Source organism: Cokeromyces recurvatus, assembly GCF_025118155.1.
Source record: "Cokeromyces recurvatus strain NRRL 2243 chromosome Unknown BX663scaffold_4, whole genome shotgun sequence".
NCBI lineage: Eukaryota > Fungi > Mucoromycota > Mucoromycetes > Mucorales > Mucoraceae > Cokeromyces > Cokeromyces recurvatus.
In genome coordinates this window covers 400054-427137 of record NW_026251390.1, presented here as the reverse complement: position 1 = coordinate 427137, position 27084 = coordinate 400054, and the positions used below count along the sequence as shown (strand labels likewise).

The following is a 27084-nucleotide window of genomic DNA, read 5'->3' as shown; positions in this document are numbered from 1 at the left end:
TTTCTTCCTGCTCGTCATGATAAACCTAAAGTAGATGATACGTTAGGAGATCGAGAAAGCTATTTTCTTCTTGTTGAAAAATAAACATATAGTATTATTCTTACTTTCTGCTTCTTCTTATGTGGCTCTTCTGGACTGTTGTTTACTATTAAATCACCTTTTCCCTGATGCACGTAGTAGTTGCCGATATTTATAGTTGTCTAAAGTATACAGTTAGAAAAGTTTGAAAAAAGGCCATTTTGTATATGAATAAATATATCGGAGTTGGCTCAGAGGTTGGGTTTTTGAGCATGTGTAGTTGCGCGTCAATCTTCAATAAAATAGGCTCAGGGATGCCCTTTGAATGATTTCTTACCTTTTGCAGAGTTGACTCATACACTGCTGCAGGATCCTTACTAAAACCTTTAAAATGCTTACGAAAATTTTTTAAAGACCACTTAGAAGCTGGCTTCTCACAGAAGAATTTTAAATATTTATCTTTTGGTGATTTGAAGGTGGCTTTATAATCGGAGCGATCTTTCATTGTTAATGAGAAGAAGTGAGAAAAAGTGAAGTAAAACTTTGTTACGTAGACTAATAAACGCTGGTTTTGGATTGTCGTGTAACGAATACCTCTTTTGTGTTTATGCGCATTACTGAATACGTTTTATTTGTTTGAATACGATTAAGAATTATTTTATTTATAACAAAAATTTTTATAACAAAAATTTAAACAACCCATGTGAGCACATAATACTGGCGTATTGGATTGCCCGGGTCAGTTCAAGAAAGGATAAAGTGTACTAAAAAACCTTTTGATAGGCAAAAGGGTAAAAAAGAAAGAGAAGGGAAGAGGAAAAGCAAGATATATCAATAAATACTAGATTCAGGGTTACGTAGCCAGTTTACAAGCTTTGTACCAAGGGGGGCAGTTTCTGGAGGAAGTTTACCATGATGGAGATAGTCAAGTTCAAAAAGTAGAAGGCATATAGCAGGCCAACGAATCTTCCAGGCGGGAAAGTCAGATGAGTTGGAAGCTGATGCGATTGGTGGCATGCGTTTTTGTTTAATTGGCAGCTTATTTAAGAGGAAGGACAAAGGGTCGGGTTCGGTCAACGGCATTTGCAATCTTCGATGCATATGTAGACACCATATAGCATGGGATCTTGTGAACAATTCATTAGGATGAAATAAGCATGGTTTAGGGGCACCACCAGGTAACCAACCTAGACGCCAGCGGACTATTCGACTGCGTTCTGCATTTGACATAGGTAACCAGAGGATAGGATCGATACCTAGGGTAGGACGGCAGGCAGACAAGAGAACGGCATTCTTACTGTTTCGTCGATCACTAAGATTATCTTTCAGGTATGCTTTACAGATACCAGCAAAAGCACGAGGATCATAAATATTATCGTCAAAAGAAGCAGTATACCGTTGCCAGATAGGTGTTTTCGAAAGCTTATACCATTGAGAATGGCTTGAAGAGGGGCGTATATGTGGTAAAAACTTGGAAACAAGAGTATCGTTCGGAGAGTAGATAGACCGAAGTAAGAATTTAGCTTGCAGGAGGTGAACACGTTCCTTCATTGTGGGCAGGTTGACCAAGTGCAACATAACTTTAGTTGAGGACCGAGTACTACCGCCAAAAATTTTTCGGATACATTGTGTTTGACATGCTTCTAATTTTGTGATTTGAGTAGCAGAGACCGAGTTAATAGCGAGGCCATATTCAAGCTGAGCACATACTATTTGAGTGTAAAAACGGACAGAGAGAAGCCGATCAAAACCTTTGTGATTGACACCAAGGGACGTCATTTGATTCATGGTTTGAAGCGCCTTATTAATATTGTTCTGCACTAATTCAGCTGTGTTCAAGAGACCACCAGGGCTAATAGAGATACTCAAGTAGGAAAAGGATGTCTGACGAGGTAGTGTAGTGCCATATATTTGTTTGAATACAGTGCGTCCGTCGTCAATTGGACAAATTTTTGAAAAAGCTGGTCAGATTTTTGAATAAGTTTGCCCACTTTTTTGAAACTCGATTAGTCATTTGTTTGAAATTCATCTGGATCTTTTTTTTTTTTTTTTTTTTTTTTTTTTTTTTTTGAAAATATTATACCTTAAATAATGTTAAAGGAAAGTTATAGAGGGACCTTATTCAAGCAATTGCTAAACTGGTTTACGGAATGTTGAATAATATTTTGAAGATGCTCAACAGGTACTTCTTCACTGGCCTCAATAACTCTTGAAGTAAGCGTTTCAACGTCATTAAGTTTAGTTCGCTTTACTTTTCCCTTAAGAATAGACCAAAATTGTTCTATTGGGTTGAGTTCGGGCGAGTAGGGAGGAAGGTATAATGGCTTAGAGCCCCGACTTACAATTACAGGGTCAATCATAGCAGGAATATGAATTGGAGCATTGTCCACAACAATAAAAAATCCTTTCATTTCTGGGAACTCATCCATAATATCCATAGTATCGTTAAGAAACAAAAGATAATAATCGCCAGTAGTGCCACTGGGAATGGTTAATTTATCTTCAGGAGCCTTTCTCTTTTTGGCCCCTACAACTTTCCTTCTCTTAACATTTCCAGATTCTCGCATACTCACATTGACGACACCATTAGCTGATATTGCACCAAGAACAGTATGTGAGGTAGCCTTGGTGGAGGGAGTTGTGGTAGTTGCTTTCGTACCGCGCTGTGACCAACCACGACTACGACGCATATTAATATCAAACCCGGACTCATCAACAAATATACAATTGTCGAGATAATTGACGCCATTGCTGATCAATTTCTCAACCCACTTAGCACGACCTTTAAGATTTTTATCTTTGTTTCTGGCAAGAGGGCGCCGGTTAATAAGTTTGATACTGAGATTACATTCTTCCTTCATGAACTCGGCTACTCTTGTTTTTTTTTATTTGTAAGCCAGCAAAGTTGGCTGTCAAGCTTTCAACTGCGTCCTGGATTGTTGCAGTTGAGTCATCATCAAAAAAACTGGTTAGATAGACCTTATGAGCTTCGTTCAGTTGACTGACTGGTCTGTTGGGATTCAGATTCGTCTTTTTGATAGGAATCTTCCTTTCCGAATCATCTTCGTAAGCCTTTTTCCATTTGCGAGCTGTGTTGTAGTTTACATTTGCGGCTATGGCTGCATCTTTTGGTTTCATGAGTTTTTCTTTCAAAAAATAAAAGTAACGTCTACGGTCTTCCATTGTATAAACGTTATACTCAAGAGGTCTTTCTTTCTTTGGACTAGCCTCTTTCATGACTGTATCGTCTGAACTGATCGTTTCAAATTGGAGATCCTTATTCTTAATGTATTTTCGTAGATCTGTTAATCTTTTCAAACGAAATGACTTTTCTTCAACATATGTTTTTGCTTGCTCGCCCTGTTCATCAATGAGATTACCAGCACTATCTTCATAAAAAATATTCATGTTCATTTGAAAAATAATCTCGAAATAATGGTATAAAAAAAAAGTAACAAAATATACCTCAGATAAAATGGCCCAATTGAGTTTCAAAAAAGTAGGCAAATTTATTCAAAAATCTGACCAGCTTTTTCAAAAAATTTGTCCAATTGACGGCGGACGCACTGTACCCATAAGTGAACCTTAGAACGTAGCCGAGTGCTTCGATGGCGACTTGGCTGGCTACCGGGTGGTAAACCTAAAGAATGTATCTTTCATCTGTCTCATAATTGGAGCCGGCAACATGCTATTGAGTGCTTACATGTACATAATCGTCTCTACATGCCTACTTCAGTCGAAGATCCATCTCGTTCCTCCTCAACTTGCTTCCACTACATAAACCTCATCGTCCTTCTGATTGTACGAGCTGGTATACTTTATGGTCTATTCTTTGTACAATTCTACATGAACTTGATTACTACTTCCACGATGAATTTCCTCCTGATCCTGTCGATCCTGGTCTCAAGCTGCTGAATCGGCTGTCCAAGTAATAGTGTGTGTCTTCCTGGTCACTTTAGTCTTATTTGTATTTAAATCGTTTCTTTTCACTTTTTTTCGCTTTATCCTCCTTATATTTTCTCTTAGTTCCAGAATAATGCTCTTTTCTTTTTCCTTCTTGTCCTTTAGGAAGGTTTTTATTCTTATTTCCCCTCTATAACTGGCTCGGGCAATATTGCGCATTTATTTCGTCGCTACATGCTCATTGTCAAAAGTTTTGAAAATAAAAATAATAATAATAAAACTCAGAATTTAATCGTAGCTAAATCGTCTGAACTTGAAGTAATAATTATTTCTTACGTCACAGCATTATGTATTCAAAATCAGTACTTCATTCTTAAACTATTTATACGTTTTTTTTTAATTATTTATTTATTTATTTATTTATCTTCTTTTTCCATTTATTTATTGTTTAATATGTCTTTGGCTAAATCCTTTGCTCAATTAAATATTCAGACTCGTAGCTACGTTTCTCTTCGTACTCTTCACCCCAAAAAGTTCACAAGTAGTAAAGTATTTTTGTTTACACTTTAAATCATATATCTTTGTATACGTGTTTTTTGTTTTGTTTTGTTTCTATAACTCATTTTTATCAATAGTTTTATCAAATGTTCCTGCTAAACCCCGTAGTGCTTGGCAAATCTTTCTCCGTGAAAACATTTCAGATTTAAAGAATTCTAATGAAAAAGTTGATATTAGATCAGTTACTAAAGAATTAAGTGCTAAATGGAAAGCACTTGGTGACGGTGAAAAACAGGTAAAATAAATAAAATATATTATGCATAAATATAAAAAATTTAATTCTTTTATATGTATACTAGATTTATCAACAAAAATTTCAACAAGAATCAAAGGCTCATTTAGATGCCTACCATGCGGCTATTAACAATGCTTCATCTGAAGAACTTCGTCGAGAAAATGTATTAAGAAAGAAGTATAAATTAAATCTTTTAAAGGATCCTAGACAGCCTAAACGTCCAATGAGTGCCTTTTTGTATTTCATTGAACATCTTCGTGCTACCAATGACCCTCTTATTAAGGATGCTCGTGTTTCAACTCAAGCAGTTGAAGCTGCAAAGAGATTTAGGCAATTAAGTGAAAGTGAAGCAAAGGTAAATTAAAGATAGATTGCTATGAATAGGAGAGAGAGAAAAGAAATCAATCAATCAATCAATTAATATGTATATAAATAGGTTTTCAGGGATAAAGCAGAAGCCGCTAAACAGCAATACCGTATTGATAACGAAAAATTTTTAAATGCTTCAAACGCTTAAATGATAATAATAAAATTGATTTCTTTTTAAGTATTTAAAAGTTTTTTTGTACTACCGGGGTGATTACTACAAAGACTTGGGTGATTTTGTTATGCAGTACACACAATGAAAAAAAAAAAAAAAAAAAAATACCAATTATATCTTTTCATTATGTAATAAGCCACACTAATAGAAGACTACTAAATTATGCAGCCTGTTTAACAAAGCATTTCTTTGCTATCAGACAGCTGAAGCAGATCATTACTTATAGCTTCTTCATATATGAATATATTGAAAGCAAAAATAAAAATTGTAAATAATGAATTATGCAAGAATAGAGTCATTATTCCTCTAAATAATGAATCTTCATAATAACAATTTATCGGAGAGTTCACAAGAATTCCAAAAAAGAAGTGTTTCTAGACGTCTATAATTTCTATTTTTTTTTTTTTTTTTTCCTAATAGTATTTAAATCTGATATAAAATGAAGTAATAAAATAAGCATAATATTACTTGTATATAAATGCCAAACTAAAAATAACTGATCAAAATAGTGTTGTTAAAGAAATTCAAAGAATAAATCAGAGAGAGATTACAAATGGCACTTGGAGTGATTCTAGTTCCTGGCATGCACAATATAAAAATTCCGCATGGATTTACATTGGTGGTTTACCATATGATTTAACTGAAGGTGATGTTGTTTGCATGTTTTCACAGTAAAGTATATATAAAGATTGACTTTCCCTCTTTCCACTTTTTATTTTTATGGATCTAATTCATGTACATCTAGATATGGTGAGATTATTCATATTGAACTTATTCGTGACAGAAAAAGTGGGAAATCAAAAGGATTTGCATTTCTTCAGTATGAAGATCAACGTAGCACTATCTTGGCTGTAGATAATCTAAATGGTGCCAAAGTAAGTCTAAAAGCTTTACTTTTATTTTATAAAGAACATAAAAATAACATTTTGAATAATAGGTTTTAGGACGTACTTTACGTGTTGATCATTCTCTGACTGGACCGAAAAAACCAAAGAAAGAAGGTGAGGAAGAATCAGAAGATGATGAACCAAAAATGAATGTTGCTCCACAATTAATTGAAGGTAAATTAAGAAAAAAATTAATATTCATTTCTAAAGACACAATGTATGTACTTTAAAAATCTTTTATAAAAGTGGGCGAAAAAGAGGAAGAGTCTGAACAAGAAACCAAAGATGATATTGACGATGAAGATCCTATGGCAAGCTATTTTAGAGAGAAAAAAGAAAAAAAATCCAGAAAAGATAAAAGCAGTAAGCATAAACATAGTAGCAGTAGTAGACATCATCGACATAAAAGTAGCAGTAGTAGTAAAAGGAAAGATGAAGATAAGGATCGATATAGATCAAGTAGAGACAGGTCAAAATCATCTTCTAGACGCAATTCACGATCACCTGTTCGACGCTCTTCTAGATCACCATCCAGAAGATATTCTAAATCTTTTTCAGAACGTTATTCTCGATCATCGCCTTCTCGTAGTTCTACGCATCGCTATTCCAAATCGCCATCACGTCGTTATTCTAGATCCCCTTCACCACGTCGATATTCTAGATCGCCATCGCCACGTCGTCGTTAACCAATGCTAAAAAGGAATGGGTCATATAATTGTAATAAATGCATTTTTCATATTCATTTTTTTTATTATTATTATATACTGTGTAGTAGAATAATAATTTATATTTAATTTACATAATTAATGTTAAAGGACAAAGAAAAACTAAATTCATTGTATATAAAACAAAAAAGAAAGAAGATTATACAGTTATATTTGAAATAAATGGATTTGTTTTTTTTTTCTTAAGCATCTTTAGATACCCAATTACAAATAGTGCTATCGTCGTGAACTAATTGCCATGAATCCCAATAATGTAAATCAAGTTTAAGGGCAACAACACGAACTGTTTCATTTCGACTCACTGTCTTTATACGAATATATCCTTCGTCGTTATCGTCATCGTCTTCATCGTCCGAGTTATCCGGTATCATGGCTCTTTCATCCTCTTGATCTTTTGCTCGTTCTTCAGCTGTACGTTGTACAGGTGGAATGTAACTAGAACGTCGGCGACGTGTCATTTCAGTTTCATACTCATGAACAACATTTAAGAACTGATCCAGATCCTTGACTGGTTTACCTTGTACTTCAACAATCCAGACGCCTGGACGAAGTACGTTAGAGGCAGGTGAACCATAAAGTGTGCAGGAAACATAGACACCAGCTGGGACATTACGTACTTGCTCTAAAACAGCCTTATAAGGACGTTGGATAAGCGCACCTTGCCAACCAATGACACGCGTTGTTTCATAACCACTGAACTCTGACATGGGCACTTTGACTTCGATTTCTTTGCCGTCACGTAAAACAACCATATCTATTTCATCGTGTTCATGAATAAAAGTCATGTGACACATGCGGGTCACTAATTGGCCATTGACACTCAAGATGACATCACCGACATGAAGCACCTTGGCACATGCACTGCGTTCATCAAGAATGTTCAAGACATATAACAAAGTATGACGTGATGAACCACTTTCTTCAATCTTCTTCACCCATGCATCACTTAGACCCAACGTACGTGCGGCAGCAATACGCATCGTCCAAAGCTCAGCATCTAAACCTTTAAAGGTCATCATCTTTTCACCCTCTTGAAGATATTTTTCAATGGTTGGCTTTACAAGAGAAGCCAAGAGACCTGACATAAAGGAAATATCTTTACCCTTTTCGTTCTGTGATGAGTAACTGATCCAGAATGCCAAGACTTGACCTTCATCATTGGTCATTAAACCACCTTGTGAATTAAGAGAATCATCAATCTTGATACCCTCCACATTCATCGCACGCCAACGTGGTGGAGAGCACTCACGTGTACCAATATTAGATACGGATGAAACCGTTGTCTTTTTCATCACAACTGAATGGTCGTTACCGATACCAATAAAATTAACTTCATCCCCTTGATTCAGTTCCTGACGATCTGCAAATTCAATAGGCTTTACAGGCGTATTGCCGATGAAGGATGGATCGTATGTTAAGAGGACAAAATTGTAGAAAGGATGAAGGAAGAGAAGACGACCGGGGATGATGATAGAATTGGCAAAGGTGATAAAGATATCACCGATAGCAATAGGGATCGTATCACGATCACAAAGAATTAAAGGAGGCTGTGTAGAGACAATAAAGCCTGTACCATAAAATTGTGTAGCTTTCATACCATCTACCAAGTAAGGTAAATAAAAGTCAATAGCGACAAAGGATGGCATTAATTTTTCAGCAAGTGCTAAAGAACCATCCAAAGGTGGGAAAGTAGCAGTGGAAGGCGAATAAGGAATGGTTGAAGGTGGTGGTGAGAAATCACTAAAGTCCCAAACACCCGTTAAATCTAATGATGATAACAAGTTAACAGAGGAATAGAGAAGGAGGAGGACGAGAAACGAGGAATTTCATTCTCATTGTATTTTATAATCTTACCATTACGAACAGCTAATCTAAATTTATGCCAGTGTCTATCAACATGCATAATCATGACTTTATCTTTATAAGCTTTATGAAGAGCATAAAATCTATGTATTCATATATGTAATTTTTTTTTTTGGATTAGAATTTATGCTTTTTATATATATACTGTCTTCTTTACCTAATAGGAACTCGAGCACCATCTGGTAAAGTCTTCATGGCTTCAATGAAAGCATCTAAATTAGGTGTAGGAATATTATTGACACTAACAATAATACTTTTACGCCAAGCACTTGCACTAGCCAACATATGGCCTGATGTAGCAACATAGACGCCGCCTGTAGGTTGAGAGTATGACTTTGCTAACTGATAAGATAATTCATGAACGATACCACCACCAATTTCGACAAATCGATTTGGTGTAATTGAATGTAAATCTTGTACTGTTGCTCTGACCTCTTGTACTTTCTTACCACGACTGATGGTTAATGTTATTTCTTGACCCACAGCGTCATCGAGAATAGCAAATAAGGCAATAAAATGAGGGACCATTTTACCATTACAGCCAATGATGATATCACCAGGTACAAGAATACCATCGGCCGGTCCCTTGGGTAGCAAAGATCGAACAACAAGCATACCAGTCTCCTCAGGGAATTTGTGGCGTACCTTTTCTTCAATATGAGCTTTCAATCCAAGACGACGTACTTCATTATAAGGTAAATATTCAAATTCAGTCTGTAACGTACCACGAGGTACTTGTTCTCCACGTTGAATATATTTTAATGCGCGTAAGACACGATCCAAAGGTAAATAATAAGAAGATGAAGCACGACTTGCACCACCCGCATTTAAAGCAACAGCATGTCCATCAATATCCAAAACAGGACTACCGGATGATCCACCACTTGTACCTGAAGCTGCTTGAAGGTAAAATGTATTGAAATCATTGTATTCACCAATACCATATTCAGGAGCACGTCTATCCAATCTTGCTAATGTACCTGCCAAAATACTTAATTTCTCACCAGCGTCATTACTATGGAAAAAAAAAAAATTAGTTCCATTCGCAGTTTTAAAATAAAAAATAAAAATAAACAAATATTGTTACCCTACAACTCGAATGTCTAAACCCACTTTAGCTCTTTCTGGGCTAAGTTTAATTTCCTCCAATTCCATAAATTTAACACGACTAGGATCAAACTAAACAATAGAATAATTATTACATAATGCTTTCGACTAAGTTTTTTTTTTTTTTTTTTTTTTTTTTTTGGATTATATTAGTTAATTTTTTTTCCACCCTACTTGCATAAAACCAAAATCATGAACTGGGTCACGATAAACGGGTTTAAGGTCAACTTCTTCATAATTTGTCAATACAGCTTGAGCTACAATAGGAGCAGGTGAAACAACATGACGATTTGTCAAGATGATGCCGCGTGAAGCATCGACAATGAAGCCAGTAGCAGTATATCCACCTAATTAATACGTTTGGTTAATAATAAATAATAATGGATATATACATGTATGTATATATATATGTTATTTCCGTTTTTTTGTTTTTTATTTTTTCTCTTTACCTGAAGTTTCAGTATCAAAACTTCTAACATGACTTGCTTTAATAGAGACGATCGCACGAATGGCTTTTTCTAAAGTAGGTTCCCAAGATCTTGCTTTGAAAGGAACACCTGAGGTAGTTCCGGGAGAAAAATAATCTAAAGGAAGACGAGGCTGTTGCCAACCGTGTAAACCAACAGTAGCCAAGGATTTAGATCGACCACGTAATGCAGACGAATTAGGTGTTTGTTGTTCAAATTGAGTGGTTGCTAAAGACATACTGCCTCTATGAGCTTTTAAATTGGTAGCCATTTCTTCTGCTTCAGGAAGCGCAGGTGAATCAACTGGACCACGTAAAGGTGGTGTATTCGATACTACAAGTGGATGTTGTGAACCATCCATTCTGAGTTTATTTTTTATTGAAAAAAAAAAATTAAAGGTAAAGATAAAGAAAAAAAAAATATAAAGAAAAAAAAAAAAAAGGCGGAACAAGAAAAAAAAAACTAAAACTTTGTATATAAAAAAGAAGCCTATATTTTTTTATTTTTATTTTTATTTTATTTTATTTTATTTTATTTTATTTTTTTTTTTTTTTTGCATTATCATTTTGTAAATAGAGAAACCCTTGAATAAATATGTTCTTTTTTCTTTGTTACTGCTTCTTGAGTTGGTAACAAAATTTAGCCCTTTTTTATTAGTTTATGCATAATTTTACTGAGTTGAAAAAAAAAATAAGACTGCAAAAAAAAAAAAAAAAAAAAAAAAAAAAAATCAGTCAATTATGAAGAAACAGGAAGCGTTTCTCATTCTATAAATTCAAACAGTAAACAAAGTCTAGATACAATAATTGAGTTTCTTCGATCTGAAAAGCGGAAAAAAAATAGAGCTGATGATGACGAAGATGTTTTTTTTTTTTGCTTCTTCTTTAGTAATAAACGGATTACGTAATATCCTTTCTTAATTGTAATTGAACCCTTTTTATTATTATAAATAATAGTGTTGTTAATAACAAGATAGAATTGGTTTCAAGCCCTTAAAGATTATATGTTTGAATCATTGAAATGAAAATAGACATTATTGTATGTAGGTATTATTATCTTTCATGTTTTTATTATTATTATACACTCACATTTATAACGTCATTTTTTCATATAGATAACATCATCCTATTCTTCCTTCAAACACATCATTATTTTTATTTATTATTAGTATGTATATTATTAAACATGTATAATATATATGTATATTTATATATATACGTATGTGTATATGTGTGTATATATGTGTGTGTATGTGTGTGTGTATATATATGTATGTACGTGTGTGTGTGTATGTGTATGTGTGTGTGTGTTTATCTATTATAAATATAAAAGGGTCTTTTTTTTTGTTTGTTTTTTGTATATTAATAATAATAATACGCCCACTACAAATATACATGTATATAAATAGAATGACTCCTAAATTAACTCGTTTTCTTCATTTGTTGTCTCTAAAGTAGTGGTATTGCTACTATTAGTATTGTTCATATTTGCAGAACGTCCTAATCGATGTACACGCAAATGTCTTCTCATATTACTTTGTACACTAAAATGTCTTCCACAGCCTGGTTCAGTGCATACAAATGGTTTTTCACCTGTATGCGAATAAGTATGAATCCTTAATGAAGAAGGTCTTGAAAATCTTTTTTGACAATAAGGGCAAATATAACGTCCACTCGATTCTACTGTGGTTGAGTTATTCACATTGCTATGATTTCCCTTGGTATGATGACTTGTGTTATTATTGGGAATATTATTAAGGTTATTATTATTATTAATGCCAATATCATGATGAATCATATTCGTATTAGTGTGACTTCTAGTATTCGTTTTTACATCTAAGGGTACAATAGAAGAAGATATTTGATCAAAAAAGGTATAATTAGTGGAATGTATTTGTCGATTTGACATAGTTAAAGATGGCTCTTGAGGACTGTAGGACTGAGAGCGAATAGATGAATGAGATGAAGAACTTAACATAAAATCAATTGTATTAGCAGACACGGCTCTTCTGTGTGTACGAGTAGTCATACTGGAAGGTGGATTATATTTACGAGTAGGTGGTAGTGAAGGCGGTATATTGTTATTATTATCAGAATTTAAAGGAGGTAAAGTAAATTCAGATACAGATCTTCCATGTCCTCGATTGTCACTAAAGGCTGATTTCCTTCTATTATTATGATTGAATGTTAACGGCGGTGATAATGAAGAAGTAGAAATAGGTAAATTATTCATAATAGAAGGCGGTCTATCATTTGGTAGCATCCAACTAGGTGGTTTTTCTGTTGTTGTTGTTGTTGTTGTTGTAGGAAATGATATATTATTATAAGGCACTTGTGTTTGTATTGGTGGTGAAGCTTGTCGTTGTTGAGGCATAATATCTTCAGGTCCTTGAAGCGATAAATTTTGAAGGTCTGAAGGAAGACTACTCACACTCCGAGAACTTCTATGGCCCAATTGCCTTTTATTATGTTGTTGTGAAGAACATATCCTTGTTTCAAAATTATTACCATTATTAGTTTGTGATGGTGGTGATATGACTCTGCCTACAAAATACATTTAATTCATATCTTTTGAACCCCCCCTTTTTTTTTCTATTTTTATATTTATTTGTTTATCTTTATTTTCTTTACCAGGATTTTCTTGTAAAAGGAATTGAATAGAAGGTAAACTTGGTTTCCCCATTTGTATTTGTGACATACTTTTTGTCTTAATTATTACAAGAACAATAACAAAAAGATAAGAAATAAAGCTTTATAATTACAACACTAACAATAACAATAACAACAAAAAAAAAAAAAAAAAAAAAAAAGAGAGAGAGAGAGAGAGAATTGAACGAGGGAAAAAAGAAAAAAGAAGAAAAAACATAAAATAAAAAATACATACATATTAATATATCTCTAAAATAGTACACATTTAGTCTCCGATTTAAAATGAAAATTTTTTGAAAGATCGACAAGTTTTTTTGTACAAATAAATTCTGTAAATAGAATATTTCTGACCATAATAGTAATGCATGCTTAAATACGTGCTTTATAAAAAAAATAAGAATGATTATAACGTATCTGTTATATATATATATAAATATATAAACTACATGTAAATGTATATGTAGATGTATATGAATATATAGATGTATGTATTATAACTATTATAGGTATTATAGGTATTATGTAAGCATATGATTAGTTAGCGTATCATATTATTGGAATTAGATTGATTACCCTTTATATGCGTAATAATTTTTTTTTATATCTAAAACCATTAAAATATACAAAATTTGATAGGTTTTAAATTATAAAGCAATGACTCAAAAGTCAAATTCCTTCATATTCTCCTTTTTTTTTATTATAATCATAATTCAATAAGCCACTTTATATTATTATCAAAGCATAATGATTAAATATTCGGAATAGATGGCTATTGTCACTTTATTGAATGAAAAGCGTCTATAATTTTACATTCTACTACTACCATCTATCAAACAGAGTAAAGCAGCGTGACTGTATTATGCACATATATTTTATTACATTTATTAAACAAGAGGATGACAGCTTTTGTTTTCTATAATTCAGGTAGTAATATAATAGATGTATACAACATCGTATTTAAATAGTTGCAACTTGACATATTTTTTCATCATTTCTGCATTGCTGCTTATTGTTGCTAATTTCATTGCCAGTAGTAATATGGTAGAAATTATAAAATCCGCTACTGATGAAGAAGAAGGCTTGTGTCAAGGTTGTTACACGGATAATATCATATGATATTTATTACTAGGAGAGGAAGAATTGTATGAGTATAGGTATTTCTATATTATTCTATACATGTAATAGTCATGTTTATTAGAGTAGTGAGAAGCAAACTCATTAATCTATATAAATTTAGACAGAAATAAAATTACTGTAATTTTTTTTTTATTAATAATATCAAAATTTTGGAATTTTTCTTTTTAATGTACATAATTGTAATTTATTGCTACTAGAATAAATAGTTACTAAAAAAAAATATTAATTGCTAGGTTCATGATTTTAATGGAGTTAATTACAAGAAATGATAAAATAAGAAACAAGTTTGGGTCTTTTAAGTGAAAAGAAAACAATATAAACACACTTCTTCATTACTAGTTTTTAATCTTTATATATCAGTTGTAGCCAATACGACAGACTTTATTATATATAAACTTTAGTAAAGAATGCTAAAAGGTATACTTATCGTATTGTTGACGACTCATTTATTCAAACTGCTAATAAAGTCAAGCTGTAAATGTATTTATATCCTTCCAGTTTTGCACTAGAACTTAATTGTATAAGGCTAATCCTAAGCTATTGTTGATAATTAACGTTGTCAAATAAATAATGAAAAGAATCTATAATGGTATTCCTTGAATAAATAGTATCTCAATATTATTTTACTCGCTTTTTTTTTTTTATTTTATTTTACTTGAAAAAAAAAAAAAAAAAAAAAAAAAAAAAAAAAAAAAAAAAAAGCAAAGGGGAAACGGCATTTGAATTAAGAAGCTTATTTAACATGATGATTGTGATATTTCTATCCTATTTTGTTCTTAGACTTACTTATTGTGGCAATGCAAAAGATACTTTGCCACAGTAGTATAAGAGTTATAGGACAACTGATGGTGTTACATAATTATGCTTTTTAACTATTATCTAACATGTTTAAAAGAGAATAGGTGATATCATACTTATCATTTTACTATTTTCTCTCTTTTTTATTTTATTTTATTTTTCAAGTGTGTAATATTATGTTTAATAACATTTGGCACTATTTTTCTGAGAAAGCCAACAGAGGCATCCCTTATGATTATGATAATAACTGGAAGCAGCAGCGACAGGATGAAACAGCGGCGTATATGAATCATCATCATAGTATGCCGAATTGGCTGTTGACAGGTTTTATAGTAAATCAACATCAACCCTTTTATAATAAAAAAAGGGATTCTCGTCAACGATCCTTTTACAGTCACCATCAACAGAATAATGCAATATTGGATAGAAAACGTTCTTCTGTTCAACATAATAATAGACAACCATTTCAAGAAGAAGCAAATTATCATAATCGTCAGCAAAAAAGAAGGCATTCTGCTGCATCCCTTCTTCAACAGCAACAACAGCCTTTTATAAATAGGATAAATCATGCTCTTCCTCTTCTTGTTAGTAGTGGTGGTGCATATAATCCTTTTGTGGATATGTTGGCTATAGGAACCACAAGAGTTTTAGATAATTTAATCTCCGGAAAAGATCATTCTTATGGGAACAGTAACTACTTGTCACAATATAGTCATCATCAACCGTATTCTTTCTCGCAACCTTATTCTAAAATAAATCATCAATATGATCCATATTCCCGTCATGAACAAAGACTCTATATGAATCAACTTTTAAATAATAACTATTATAATAATAGAAAACATAATATATCAAGACCCTTTTAAATGATATGTACAAACTATCCTTATAGTCATCAAAATACATAGCCATATTATATATATAACAAGCTTAATAATAAAGTCTTATTTTATGGGAACATTAGTTTATTATTTTATAGTTTTACTTAGTTCAAGTATGTAACGTAATTCTTCGTCTATTTCTTCTTCTTCATTATCTTGATTTCCTGGAGATGATACTTCGGTGGCAGTTGACCGAAAATGATCTAAAGTATTTACATGGCTACTACTGCTACTAGCACTAAGACTATTATTATTACTACTACTACTACTACTATTATCTAGTGTATCTGGATCAATAAAGGTGTGATTTTCAAATTCCAGACTAGCAATAACAGCCTTCATTAATTCTTCATCTTCATCATCTATATAATCACTACTATGTAATTGTGTTGTTTCTGTCCGAGAAGGTTTAGCTTCTGTATTCTCTTGTTGAGATAACATTAAAGCATAGTGCAGCATCTCCTCATCTGTTAATCCACCCAACGATAATTTATGAATTATTCGTTCTTCACGTTCACGTTCTCGCTTTTCTAATTCCAACTTTTCTATAGACTCCTTTACCTCACGATCAATTTCGTAACGGAATCTATCACGCAGTACTGTATTGTAAGGTCGTCCTTTCTGTTTTAATGCACGTCGACCTAATAATAATAATAATAATAAATTAAAAAATAAAATAAATTACATTGTATATACTTACTTAAAAATTGCTTTCCAGGAGAAAAATCCCAAGTTTTAACTTGATGTCCTATTGTAGCCACACCTTGATAATCATTACACCAGATATTTTTAACACGCATTACATTCACATCTGTACGATCAATAGGGGCATGTTTTGGTATTTTATTACCAAGTGTATTGATATTAACACCTGTCAAAGGATCCCAAATACGAATCCAGCCATCGTCACTGCCTGTCACTAGCTTACAAGCATCAATATAGATAGAACTAATGGCAACTTCATGACCAGATAATACACGAATAGGCTTTATTTTATGACCTTCTTCTTTACTCACTTCATCACCATTCCATAAACAGATTATACCCAAATCATCACCAGTAACAAGTAGACGAGTAGTTTTGACATTAGCAGTCAAAGGTGTTATTTGTCCCGACAAAGTAGTAGGACTATTATTGGAAGTTCCAGGAGAAGAGGAAGAGGACAGATGAATAATACTACCACTTTTCTTTTTTCCAATAGTTGTATGTGGTTTCAAGGCTGACTCTAAAGACAGTGTAGTAGAAATAGGAGATGTATCCCATTTCATCGATGTAATTGATGTGCCTGTCGTATGCCCATATCCAAATATACCAACACAATTTCCAGAATTTACAGAGTATTTATAAACATCTGTTCTATTTTGATAAGCCACAATAACCATATTCGTTTCTATATCATAAGCTAAGGATTTGACTTTTGTGCGAAGCGTATTTAATGAAGGGGGGCACTCACTTCAATTTTCCTCTCATCTAAATGTCTTTGAAAGGCATCTCTCTTTTCAGAAAAATCTTCTTGATTACGATTTCGATTCAATTGTGCAATGTGATTCAAGTTAACATTCCAGATAACCAATGAACCATCATCATAACCTATAAAGAGACGATGATCAGACGTAACTTTCAAACAAGTAGGTTCTCGAGCAGAAGCAGAAGTAGGATATAGAGTCCAAGCACAAGATGCTGTCACTGTATCCCAAATCTTAACTGAACCATCATCAGCACCACTTAAAACGATATCCTGTGTATGCTGAGGCAAGACTAAGATGCAAACAGAACCCTGATGGAAATCTGAAAAAGCTTTTAGACGGCTTGTGGATTTTGTACGTGTTGAAAGAGTAATATAACCAGTTGGGAATCCCCATAAAATACGATCTTTATCCATTGTAACAGCAGATAGTTGAAGACGTATATTTTCATTCGTACTATATAATAGATGGCGTTGCGCAACTTTTCCTGTCATTGGATTACATTTAGCAGCAACACCATGTTCTGTGCTTACGACTAACATGGATGAATCTTCAAAATCAACTTGCATAGATTCCAGTGAACCAATTTTTGGATTAAAGGACATAACTGTACCACGACCTTTTGTCCATTTTCTATATATGAAGATATCTATTTAGCTTCATCACTTTTCTTTTTTTTTTCTACTATCCATAATCGTAACTTTACCTTATCAAATGATTTCTAAGAATATATTCAGTCTTCCAACTTTCAACCGACAATCTCTTGAATGGTAAGCGACCGAAATAAGATACAAAGGCATCTCTCCCTATATAAAATATAATAAATTTCAAAGTATAAACATATTAATATGTATATATATACATATATATATATATACACTTACAGCAGCTATCATCCATAATAATATGCCGCCAGTAAGTACATACTTTAGCTACAGTAGCTAGGCTGACAGGATCTAATCTTGCAAAGATGTGTGTAACTAATTCTACCGAGAGTTGGTGAATATAACATGGTGCACTATGAAATATATATATGTATACATATTTGTATAAGTAAGCATAGATATTTTTTTGTGAAGAAAAAAATAGTTTTAATAAATATATTTTATATATATTATTTTATCTCGATTTACTTTGGATCGACTTCAGGTAGACGCAATTTCTTCTTTCCTTTTTTAAATTGAGACAAGTCATGATGAACAGTAGTTGAACGATTAATAATATCTTGATCTATAATTTCTTTTTCTATATTTTCGTATGTATTATTATCAGTATAGCTGTTTCGATCGAAAGACATGAATTTGTGGGGAAGAAGAAGTTTGTTTAAGAATAAAAAAAAAGAGAGAGAGAGAGTTTTTTTAATAAAAAAGGAATAGATCTATGATTAGCGATTAATGAAAACGATATACGCAAATATATTCCTTTTTTCTATTATTACAAATGAAAAACTGTTTTTTTCTAATGAAAAAAAAGGAAGATTTGATTGACTTTTTATAGATGTTTTGTAAATAGAATAAACAAACTTATTCTTATAAATTATCTATAAAAGATCTTGACAAAATAAAGAAAGATGTCCACAATCTTAATTCAAAACTGCGGATATTTAGTTTTTTTTTTTTTTTTTTTTTTTTTTTTTTTTTTTTTTTTTTTTTAGGAAAAAAACAACCAATTAAATTTATTTTTATATACAAATCTGTGCAAGTGATAATTATAAATACATGAAATTGTATTTATTTTACAGGATTTTTACGTGGTCTGCCTCTTTTTGGTTTTGGACGATCAGTATTGAAAGTATTATAATATAATGTTTGATCTATAGTACCTTGAGTTTGAACGGACTGATATTTAGTCATTTCAGTATTTTGACTATGAACTACTGTATCCTCATTTTCAACTATTGACTTGTCAGGCAGGATTGTGGTATTCATAGAGTTATCATCAGATTGAGCTACCTGAGAATCACTAGATGTGTCTACAGTATCCCCTAATTGAATGATCGTTTTTTGTGATTGATGGGCTGTGGCTTGGTCATTTATATCTTGTGTTTGATGAGCTGTATATTGATCATTTATATCTTGTATTTGAATTTCAGTATTACGGGATGCAAGCAAGTTGAAATTAGGTATTCGAATAATAGTAGGGCCGTCTAAATTTCGTATATTCTTTGATGTATCTGAGCTTATTGTTGATTTTGCTAAGGTATTTGATTTTCTAGCCTTAATAGTTATTCTTTTAGTACTGTTGTTTTTGTTTTATTATAGTTATTCAGACTGATTAGTGATATATTTACCTTACGAGCCTTCTTGACAGCTCCATTATTCGTCTTATCAGACTCCGTACATATTGTTTCGATCTTGTTACTTAATTCATCCACTTTATCTTTTAATTTATTTAAACGCCTCTTTTTTTTAGGTATATTGTTATCTTGGTCATTCAAAGATGCTTGTTCCTTTTCAGTAGCTGTTTGGTTAGTATTAACAGGAGCAATTAATTCGGGAACTGGTGTATTCAACTCTGAGTCAATACATTGGTTTTCCAAAGACTTTTCCGTTATTTTGCTTAATCCCTCATCTACAGTTATTTTAGCAGATTTATGACTGTCAGGAAGTGTTGTTTCTACAAGCAAATCGGCAGTCTTTTGTTCTGATAAAGATGCTGATTTATGGTTAATATATGTAGAAGGCTTGGGAGATGATGGGCTTATCTCTGATGTAATATCTTGTTTATCCATAGTTTCTGTAAACCCTTCCGTAACAGTACGGTCGGGATCTATAGAATTTAAAAGCGTTTGGTCTGCCATATTTATGTTTGAAATAACTTCTATTTCTTTTGAAGTTTCTAAGTTGGCTTCAATTGTTTTAGATATTTCGTTTGACTTAATAACCTTATGTTCATGATCATCCGAGTGAATGATATTAGTCTCTAGATCTATAGATGTCTCTTGTATAGTCTCTTTCTCCTTTTCAGAGAATGTAACAGTATCATTAGCAGAGTCATTGTTTGCAAAATCATTATCTAAATTTATGGTCCGTTCTTCTATAACATCTTTTGTTTCTTCATTGGATATATTTTCATGATTATCAAGATTAATAGATTTCAGTAATTCATCTTGTATATGTCTTTTAGAATATTTTCTATTAGGACTAAACCTCACATGCTGGATTTTATTTCGAGATCCCTTTGGTCTACCACGTTTTTTAGGTTGTGGCTTATCATCTACTTGTTGGCTCGTCTTGCATCTTTTTGATCTACCCCTTGTTTTTCGCCTTTTGACTATGGGTACGTCTGCTTCTTTCTCCCATTCAATACCAGCTCGCTTTCTGCTTGATGGTGCGGTAGGCATCTTTGATGATGATGTCATTGATTTATGATTTTCACGTGATGATAATTCTGCAGCAGGTATTGTAGCTGTAGAAACTGTTGATGTAGGTGACCTTAAATAGATAACACTTTCGATACGCGATTTTGTTAGCGACCTATTTTCCTGCATATTCCATTCATCTAACAGAGCTATATTTACATCTGGTTGCTCTAACCATGTCAATATTTCTGCAGCAGATCGACGATCTTCAGGTCTGACACGTAAAAACTTTTGTAGAAACTTTTTACTTATTGGACCTGGCATTTCTCGTTCAAGTAAATTATCAATTATATAATCTTCGCAAACTGTTTCTCGAAGCTTTTTTAAATCTGTATCAAAAACTCCTGGCCAAGGTTCCATACCAGAGAATATCTTCCATACTAATGTACCTAATGAATATATATCTTCAGCAGCAGGGTGAATAAGATAAGGGAGAATCCTATGGTCTTTCTGAGTACGCGGTAAGGTTTGAATAGAACGATAGAACCTATAACCATGGTCGGGTCTTGCCATGATGTAAGGTAAGTTCTTACACCATATAACTAGTTCTTCCTTTGTTTTAGGTTTCATCTCATCCTTATAAATATTCTGTTCATTGGTATTAACCCACCATTTTTCAGCATCATCCTGGAAGAAAAATATAGCTTTACCAAAGTCTATTAAGAAGAGTTCAACGCCAATAGAGCCATCAGGCAAAAACTTATTTTCTTCAGATTGTGTGTTAACCATAAAATTGACTGTAGATAAATCACGATGTGCTATGCCCATTCCATGAGCCGACCGAATTGACTTCAACATCTGAATAATGATATCCATACGCTGAAATACGGTAAGACGAGGTTTTGAGTTTTTGCTAATATATTGTCGTAATGTCATATCATATTTCTCCATAGTAAGTCCAATTACTTCAATGCCATAATCATCATGAATCATCTCCTTTATCCGGCCAATATGTTCTTCATCTCGTAATTTTAACAGACAAGCAATTTCGGTTACTCTTTGAGAAGTTGTCGATCTTTGGAAAATTTGTACAACTGTTCGATTTTCTATAAAATATACATGTTTAAAATATCCACCTGCATCCACTGTGTTAGTTATGATATCTGAATACTTGTTTTTAAGAACAATACTAGCGTCTTTTTCTATACAAACTAAAAAAAAAAAGAGCAAATAAATATACATGTTTTAATAACCATAAAAAACAGTCCTACATTCTTTTAGTTTTTCCCAATAACTTGCAACTGAAGGCTTCTCTTGACTTGTTAATAATCTAATATAATACAATATAAGCAAATAAAATAAAAAAAAAGTATGTACACCGTACCTTAACATTTTTGACGCTGATTGATATAAATTAGGCGCTTTAGCATCGTTAGTCGATGATGTAGGATCCATTTTACATTTGCTAAATTTCCAATAGAAAAAAAGAAATAGGAACATATGATAATTAGTTGGTTTAGAATAGTTGTATAGTCAAGCTTATATTTATATATGTATATGTATATACCTTTTTATAGATTCAATATTTAATGAATTATTTCTTTGCTGGGTATAATCTTTAAAGAATGGGAGTTTTTTATTTTTCAGGTACGCAATATTGTCTGTTGTATCATTGTAACTCTTTATGATATCATCACGAGAGGAGGCAATTGTATATATAAACTGTCGCTTCATTTCATTTTCTCTAGCCTCTTCCAAGTTTAAAGCTATTGGTTTTGTCTCGATCTTCCGTACTACTTCTGAACGTCCATCATGAAATAACTCCTTTGTTAATTTTGTACTTAGCATAGAATTTATTTTGGTAACCGTAATAACTTTCACTTTTATAAATCCTTCTAGTCCAGCATGTTTTGAATCATAAAACTCACCCAAGGGATGTACGACAACAGCATGAGCTGCTACATTACAAAATTCTGGGTCACTATGAAGTACTTGAATTTTGACGTCAAAAAATATAGAAAGTATTGAGTTTACATTATTTTCTACATTTATTAGGAATTCTTTATTTTTTGCAATATAAAGTCGATGAATAGGTATGGTGTTCTCCATTCCATTTATTCTCTCCACTAGTGGTAGATGCAATTCTTTAAACTTTTTAATGTTTACAAAGTACAATGAGCTAAATTTTTAAAATTGCATAATTATGGCAAACTCATCTTATTGTATTCTCCTTTTATTTTTCAATATACCTGTTTTTTCTGACCTGAATAGATAAATACATTGGCAAATTGCAATATTCTTCAATCACTTTCTTTTTTATACTAAAATCAACAGCAAAAAAAAAAAAAAAAAAAAAAAAAATAGTGATATTAGTATATATCCAAATATCATTTTATAAGCATAACCTACTTTATTGATATATCAGCCCAATTTATACAAGAAAGTTCAGAAATTTTTAATAGATCGTTTTTAAAAGATTCAAAACATGTATATGCATCATTAAACAAATTCTTTTCAATAGTATAGATTGCGGTTATATAATCTACGCAATCGCTCCTTGAATAGATTGTGTCCAAGATTTGTACACAATGTCTAATCAATACTGCTTTACTGTTAATAAACACCATTTTTGCTTTTCTGTCATGGATGATTTAAAAATAAAATAAAGTAAAATAAAACAAAATACAGTTTTAAATGAACAAAGGCAAAAAAAAAAAAGAAAAGAAAAGAAAAAGAAAAAGAAAAAAAAGAAAGGCTTCTTTTCTCCCTAACTATTTTATTATTTGTTCAATAGGATACGTCGTCACACAAGGTTTTATGTACAAATAGACGTCAGATTTATTACTTTTTCGTATTTTTTATATCAGCAACGATTTGGAACATATTTGGCTTGTTAAATTTATCATTTTGCTTCTTCTTGACCTTCTTGACTTTACCTCGATCATATTCGAGATCATACGTATCAACTCTCTTCCTCTTTGGCTTGATCTGTTTAAGAATTTGATTTCGTTTCTCAATCGCATCTCCGACTTCTTCATCCCAAGTGCTTATTTCATCTTGGAATTGGTTATTCGGTGTTTTAGCTAACAGAACATTCTTGACCTCTGAGCTTTTACTTTCTAAACTTTCTTTTTCTATAAGTGCGCCAAGTTTTTCTCGTTTCGATTTCATATTTTCATGATGTTCAACTACAATAGCTGCAGTATTTTCGATTTTATCCTTTTTTGATGCTTCTTCCATCGCTTTATGCAGCTTTTCTTGTTCTAATCTCTTTTCTTCCTCATCATCCTCACTATCTAAACTTGATGGTAATACAGTGACTTCATCTCCTACTTCTTCTTCAACTTTAGTCGCTTCTTCAGCTTTATTTGCTTCTTCTTGTTTCATTATATGATTTTCATTTTTATTGATCAATTCAGGCACAGAAGTTTCATTTTTCATAGGTATCTTTTTTTCATGCTGAGCAGTCTTTGGTACAGGTGAATTATAAAATAGCATGTAGGGCTTTTCTTCCAAGAGTTTTTTCACACTTACAACTTGCACATTTTCATTGTCCATACAATACCAAATCCCATTTGAACTCTTAACATAAGCTATATAACGACCATCATGAATTGTCTGACCTGTATGAACGATTGCAGCATATAAATGATAAACTTTATTGACATGATCCTTTTCTGTCTCGCATATAGTTCGTTTAATGTTCATTGTTTCCTCAAATTGAATAAATTTATTAATCTTAGTTTGATCTCCATCTCTATTAAATCGTTGTAATTGAAGAACAAGAACCATAGGTGATTTATAGATAGACTGTTTGCCTGTAAATGTTCCTTCATGTTGGCAACTATTATGTAATCAAGTAAGATAAAAGAAAGGGAAATGAGTATCCATATAATATACAAAAAAGCATATTTTTAACCTCTTGCTCTTTTTTACCTTGGACATTGGCTTGGGATTGATATACTTTCTTTAAAGTATTTTGTTAAACATTTCTCAACAGAACTGCATTGAGTTAAATTTAAACTTAGGTCAAGAAAAGATTCATATTCATTATATGGATTATTGCAAGCTTGACATTCTAATCTTTTCTGAAGATAGCCTCCAAATATTTGGTATAAAGCGGTTGTTTCCTGGACTCGTTTATCTTTAGAACCTTTTTCAGATAGCAAGAATGATTGTGTTTGATTTATAAAATAGTTCCAAATATCAAAAGCATCCTTAGTGTCTCCCTTTTCCATTTCTAAGTAAATATATTATATCGTAATTAATATCATGTTTACCACATATTTTTTTTTTAAAGAAAAAAAAATTTGCACTGTACTTTTCAATTTTCCTACAAATAGACGAGGCTGAAGAGCATATTGTGATCCCTTTAATGCTGTTCTTATATGTTCTTCTATGGCACAAACAAAACAATACTCTTGGATCGTACCTATATGTGTGTATATTTGATATAAAAAAAAAGAGAGAGAGAAAAGATTAAAACCTACAATAATCTTATTTTTATGTTAATCAATTTACAGTTTGATCCATGTATTCTACTCAACATGTAGTTTGCTAAAGCTGGAGTATAAGTAAATACTTGTAAAATGGCATTAAGAGATGAAAGATGTCCAAGATCTTTAAGTCCTGATCCAATAGGATGAATCTCATTCCAGTTTGAATTGAGCTTATCTTTAGAAAACAATATTTTCGAAGGACGTTCAAAACCATTAGCATCAATCATATCCACTATATTATTAACCGCAGTTCCTGCATTATCATAAGCTGAAGTTGCATGCACTACTCCCGAAACACCATTAACTGGAGCAAATTTTCTTTTAAAAGCTTCCAACTTATGATCTACATAACGGGATTTTCTAAATTTGATGGCTCGATTCAATAAATTACTTAGAGTATTTTTTTGACCAATTGTGTCGTTTTTTCCTCCTTTAACCACCCTTTCTCCTCTAAGTTTACTATCATTTTTACTTGACATTTGATGATCAATCAATCAATAAGAAAAAAAAAAAAAATTCTATTGTCAGCACATTATCTGTACAGAAAATAGGGCTGTCATTCAATACATCTGATAAATTAGCAGTCACGGCTAATAATTTTATTTCATTCTTTAAAAGAAAAAGAAAAGAGAAAGCTGTTTAATACAACGTGAATACAGATATTTTTATTTTAATGAGGCACCTCAAGTACAAACAAAACAAACATATAACGCCAAGACATTAGTACGTTAAATCAAATTATTTTGGTATATGCTTGTATAAATTAAACAAACTTAAACTCGATGATAAATTTAGTTTGTGTCTTTTTGCTGTTTACAGTCGTATACTCAGATCAAATATATATATATATATTTTTGTTTTCTTTAGTCATACTAAAAGACTGACTGTAATATGAATATGGTATAGAAGGTAAATGTCAAAGTGATTTTTATAAGGCTACTGACCACAAATATACAGTAATTAAGCCGCTTATTCTTTCAAAACAATAGCTATATAACTTGCAAATCAAGGTAGTACTGTAATTAATTTTAAGCCCATATGATACTTTCAGATGATATGCACAATCATAACTGATAGATATTTCTATCTTTATGAATACTCTTTAAGCCGTAAATACGTGAGTATCCATCTATTTACCTAATTAGTCCCCTAGCATGGTTGATAATTTACCTAAACTCATCTCTATGACACCTATCAGCTCACATTGACAAGCTGATCCGTACTTTTAGAATCGTTGCTAGGTACGAGTAAAAGGTAATAATTCAAAAAATAAAGTAATTCCAGAAATAGACTATAAACGTATATTAGTAAAACACGTACTTGTACTATCCAGTTTGTAATTTTTTGTATTAAAAAAAAAAGAAAAAAAAAAGGCTGGAGTAAGTCACTAGAACTAATGTATGTATTAAGAGATATGTTCATCTTTAATTATAAAAATTATCTCTAACATTTGAACACCATAGTAATATACAATAAATCAAAGTTAAATATAAGTTCTAGTTAAAAAAAAGATAAAAATGCTTTCTAATATAATATTTTCTTGCCTATGAAAACACAATTGCTAGTCTCACCATTTTCTTCACATTCATTTAATTGTTGATTAGGCCATCCTTATCTCACTTATTTTTTTTTTCTAACTTCTTTAACGTCAGGGATACATATAACAAAATGGTAATATAGAACTGAAAGGCTACTCAATATGATTTCAGGAAAAGCATTCAGTAATATAACATTCGTCTCTTAAAGAACTATGGCTATCATATAAATTGGAGTACACAAGAAATCTTTGTTTTGACTCTCAAACTTCTTCATGTATTTAACTTTCATTACTGTTTAAGTTCCAGTAGATTGCTTCTATTCATCATCGTAATACAGTCCATGTAATGCTACACTGTCCTTGAGATAAAAATATATCAACACATAGTTCTGCTTTTCTTACTGACGTGCCTTATTTAATTACGAGAACAAACAGTTTATGTATCTGAGAAAGAGAATAAAACAAGGTTAATATGAGATGGATTTTAGTCTGTGCTGACAAAGGGTCTTTCGT

At 32.0% G+C, this 27084-nt stretch overlaps 11 protein-coding genes across 11 annotated transcripts; 3 read left to right on the top strand and 8 right to left on the bottom strand.

The window, feature by feature from the left end:
* Position 1: 1 nt before the first annotated feature.
* BX663DRAFT_247512 (uncharacterized protein) lies at positions 2-622 on the bottom strand. Its single transcript, XM_051521862.1, has one exon. It carries the CDS (start codon positions 521-523, stop codon positions 191-193), a length of 333 nt encoding a protein of 110 aa, XP_051385964.1. The 5' UTR covers positions 524-622; the 3' UTR covers positions 2-190.
* A 3688-nt stretch (positions 623-4310) lies between these two features.
* BX663DRAFT_498340 (uncharacterized protein) lies at positions 4311-5271 on the top strand. Its single transcript, XM_051526035.1, has 4 exons — positions 4311-4465; positions 4557-4714; positions 4779-5069; positions 5151-5271. Exons 1-4 carry the CDS (start codon positions 4375-4377, stop codon positions 5229-5231), a joined length of 621 nt encoding a protein of 206 aa, XP_051385963.1. The 5' UTR covers positions 4311-4374; the 3' UTR covers positions 5232-5271.
* A 378-nt stretch (positions 5272-5649) lies between these two features.
* Positions 5650-6871, top strand: BX663DRAFT_498336 (uncharacterized protein). The gene is made up of 4 exons (XM_051526034.1): positions 5650-5699; positions 5765-5926; positions 6001-6130; positions 6193-6871. Exons 1-4 carry the CDS (start codon positions 5695-5697, stop codon positions 6370-6372), a joined length of 477 nt encoding a protein of 158 aa, XP_051385962.1. The 5' UTR covers positions 5650-5694; the 3' UTR covers positions 6373-6871.
* A 5-nt stretch (positions 6872-6876) lies between these two features.
* Positions 6877-10731, bottom strand: BX663DRAFT_448931 (trypsin-like cysteine/serine peptidase domain-containing protein). The gene is made up of 6 exons (XM_051523722.1): positions 10287-10731; positions 10012-10184; positions 9818-9909; positions 8888-9745; positions 8722-8813; positions 6877-8632 (listed from the first exon to the last, which is right to left on the bottom strand). Exons 1-6 carry the CDS (start codon positions 10663-10665, stop codon positions 7050-7052), a joined length of 3177 nt encoding a protein of 1058 aa, XP_051385961.1. The 5' UTR covers positions 10666-10731; the 3' UTR covers positions 6877-7049.
* Positions 10732-11482: 751 nt separating this feature from the next.
* Positions 11483-13104, bottom strand: BX663DRAFT_498330 (uncharacterized protein). The gene has a single exon (XM_051526033.1). It carries the CDS (start codon positions 12858-12860, stop codon positions 11721-11723), a length of 1140 nt encoding a protein of 379 aa, XP_051385960.1. The 5' UTR covers positions 12861-13104; the 3' UTR covers positions 11483-11720.
* A 1887-nt stretch (positions 13105-14991) lies between these two features.
* Positions 14992-15835, top strand: BX663DRAFT_498326 (uncharacterized protein). The gene has a single exon (XM_051526032.1). It carries the CDS (start codon positions 15064-15066, stop codon positions 15751-15753), a length of 690 nt encoding a protein of 229 aa, XP_051385959.1. The 5' UTR covers positions 14992-15063; the 3' UTR covers positions 15754-15835.
* On the bottom strand, positions 15808-18390 carry BX663DRAFT_498325 (quinon protein alcohol dehydrogenase-like superfamily). The gene is made up of 5 exons (XM_051526031.1): positions 18119-18390; positions 17941-18040; positions 17218-17867; positions 16469-17182; positions 15808-16409 (listed from the first exon to the last, which is right to left on the bottom strand). The coding sequence occupies exons 1-5, from the start codon at positions 18132-18134 to the stop codon at positions 15856-15858; spliced, it is 2034 nt and encodes a 677-aa protein (XP_051385958.1). The 5' UTR covers positions 18135-18390; the 3' UTR covers positions 15808-15855.
* A 487-nt stretch (positions 18391-18877) lies between these two features.
* On the bottom strand, positions 18878-22023 carry BX663DRAFT_247279 (uncharacterized protein). Its single transcript, XM_051521858.1, has 5 exons — positions 21920-22023; positions 21807-21865; positions 21707-21746; positions 19525-21641; positions 18878-19450 (listed from the first exon to the last, which is right to left on the bottom strand). The coding sequence occupies exons 4-5, from the start codon at positions 21526-21528 to the stop codon at positions 18965-18967; spliced, it is 2490 nt and encodes an 829-aa protein (XP_051385957.1). The 5' UTR covers positions 21529-21641; positions 21707-21746; positions 21807-21865; positions 21920-22023; the 3' UTR covers positions 18878-18964.
* On the bottom strand, positions 21391-22484 carry BX663DRAFT_247324 (uncharacterized protein). Its single transcript, XM_051521860.1, has 5 exons — positions 22103-22484; positions 21920-22000; positions 21807-21865; positions 21707-21746; positions 21391-21641 (listed from the first exon to the last, which is right to left on the bottom strand). The coding sequence occupies exons 1-5, from the start codon at positions 22381-22383 to the stop codon at positions 21554-21556; spliced, it is 549 nt and encodes a 182-aa protein (XP_051385956.1). The 5' UTR covers positions 22384-22484; the 3' UTR covers positions 21391-21553.
* BX663DRAFT_247299 (uncharacterized protein) lies at positions 22152-23250 on the bottom strand. The gene is made up of 4 exons (XM_051521859.1): positions 22945-23250; positions 22785-22856; positions 22582-22714; positions 22152-22526 (listed from the first exon to the last, which is right to left on the bottom strand). Exons 1-4 carry the CDS (start codon positions 23160-23162, stop codon positions 22494-22496), a joined length of 456 nt encoding a protein of 151 aa, XP_051385955.1. The 5' UTR covers positions 23163-23250; the 3' UTR covers positions 22152-22493.
* A 40-nt stretch (positions 23251-23290) lies between these two features.
* On the bottom strand, positions 23291-25518 carry BX663DRAFT_498314 (uncharacterized protein). The gene is made up of 5 exons (XM_051526030.1): positions 25495-25518; positions 25057-25464; positions 24857-24967; positions 24472-24775; positions 23291-24379 (listed from the first exon to the last, which is right to left on the bottom strand). Exons 1-5 carry the CDS (start codon positions 25511-25513, stop codon positions 23377-23379), a joined length of 1845 nt encoding a protein of 614 aa, XP_051385954.1. The 5' UTR covers positions 25514-25518; the 3' UTR covers positions 23291-23376.
* Positions 25519-27084: the final 1566 nt, after the last annotated feature.

Excerpts from the sequence above, each read along its gene's own strand:
- BX663DRAFT_498336 (XM_051526034.1), top strand. Across the intron at positions 5,927-6,000 it reads GTTGTTTGCATGTTTTCACA|ATATGGTGAGATTATTCATA; the intron begins GTAAAGTATATA and ends ATGTACATCTAG. Across the intron at positions 6,131-6,192 it reads ATAATCTAAATGGTGCCAAA|GTTTTAGGACGTACTTTACG; the intron begins GTAAGTCTAAAA and ends TTTGAATAATAG.
- BX663DRAFT_498330 (XM_051526033.1), bottom strand. The coding sequence starts at position 12,860 with ATGTATTTTGTAGGCAGAGTCATATCACCACCATCACAAACTAATAAT.
- BX663DRAFT_498326 (XM_051526032.1), top strand. The coding sequence starts at position 15,064 with ATGTTTAATAACATTTGGCACTATTTTTCTGAGAAAGCCAACAGAGGC.
- BX663DRAFT_498340 (XM_051526035.1), top strand. The coding sequence starts at position 4,375 with ATGTCTTTGGCTAAATCCTTTGCTCAATTAAATATTCAGACTCGTAGC. Across the intron at positions 4,466-4,556 it reads CCCCAAAAAGTTCACAAGTA|TTTTATCAAATGTTCCTGCT; the intron begins GTAAAGTATTTT and ends TTTTATCAATAG. Across the intron at positions 5,070-5,150 it reads TAAGTGAAAGTGAAGCAAAG|GTTTTCAGGGATAAAGCAGA; the intron begins GTAAATTAAAGA and ends GTATATAAATAG.
- BX663DRAFT_448931 (XM_051523722.1), bottom strand. The coding sequence starts at position 10,665 with ATGGATGGTTCACAACATCCACTTGTAGTATCGAATACACCACCTTTA. Across the intron at positions 8,814-8,887 it reads GGTGCTCGAGTTCCTATTAG|ATTTTATGCTCTTCATAAAG; the intron begins GTAAAGAAGACA and ends ATGAATACATAG. Across the intron at positions 8,633-8,721 it reads TAGATTAGCTGTTCGTAATG|ATTTAACGGGTGTTTGGGAC; the intron begins GTAAGATTATAA and ends TATCATCATTAG.
- BX663DRAFT_247324 (XM_051521860.1), bottom strand. The coding sequence starts at position 22,383 with ATGCTAAGTACAAAATTAACAAAGGAGTTATTTCATGATGGACGTTCA. Across the intron at positions 22,001-22,102 it reads AATATTGAATCTATAAAAAG|CAAATGTAAAATGGATCCTA; the intron begins GTATATACATAT and ends TTGGAAATTTAG. Across the intron at positions 21,642-21,706 it reads AGTATTGTTCTTAAAAACAA|AAAATCGAACAGTTGTACAA; the intron begins GTATTCAGATAT and ends TATATTTTATAG.
- BX663DRAFT_498325 (XM_051526031.1), bottom strand. Across the intron at positions 17,868-17,940 it reads CTTAGAAATCATTTGATAAG|AAAATGGACAAAAGGTCGTG; the intron begins GTAAAGTTACGA and ends CTTCATATATAG. Across the intron at positions 16,410-16,468 it reads TCCTGGAAAGCAATTTTTAA|GTCGACGTGCATTAAAACAG; the intron begins GTAAGTATATAC and ends TATTATTATTAG.
- BX663DRAFT_498314 (XM_051526030.1), bottom strand. Across the intron at positions 24,968-25,056 it reads TAGAATACATGGATCAAACT|GTACGATCCAAGAGTATTGT; the intron begins GTAAATTGATTA and ends ACACACATATAG. Across the intron at positions 24,380-24,471 it reads ATCCCAAGCCAATGTCCAAG|TTGCCAACATGAAGGAACAT; the intron begins GTAAAAAAGAGC and ends ATTACATAATAG.
- BX663DRAFT_247512 (XM_051521862.1), bottom strand. The coding sequence starts at position 523 with ATGAAAGATCGCTCCGATTATAAAGCCACCTTCAAATCACCAAAAGAT.
- BX663DRAFT_247279 (XM_051521858.1), bottom strand. The coding sequence starts at position 21,528 with ATGATTCATGATGATTATGGCATTGAAGTAATTGGACTTACTATGGAG. Across the intron at positions 19,451-19,524 it reads CTGTCAAGAAGGCTCGTAAG|GCTAGAAAATCAAATACCTT; the intron begins GTAAATATATCA and ends ATAACTATTAAG.
- BX663DRAFT_247299 (XM_051521859.1), bottom strand. The coding sequence starts at position 23,162 with ATGGTGTTTATTAACAGTAAAGCAGTATTGATTAGACATTGTGTACAA. Across the intron at positions 22,857-22,944 it reads TGGGCTGATATATCAATAAA|TATAAAAAAGAAAGTGATTG; the intron begins GTAGGTTATGCT and ends TGTTGATTTTAG. Across the intron at positions 22,715-22,784 it reads ATTCAGGTCAGAAAAAACAG|CTCATTGTACTTTGTAAACA; the intron begins GTATATTGAAAA and ends TTAAAAATTTAG.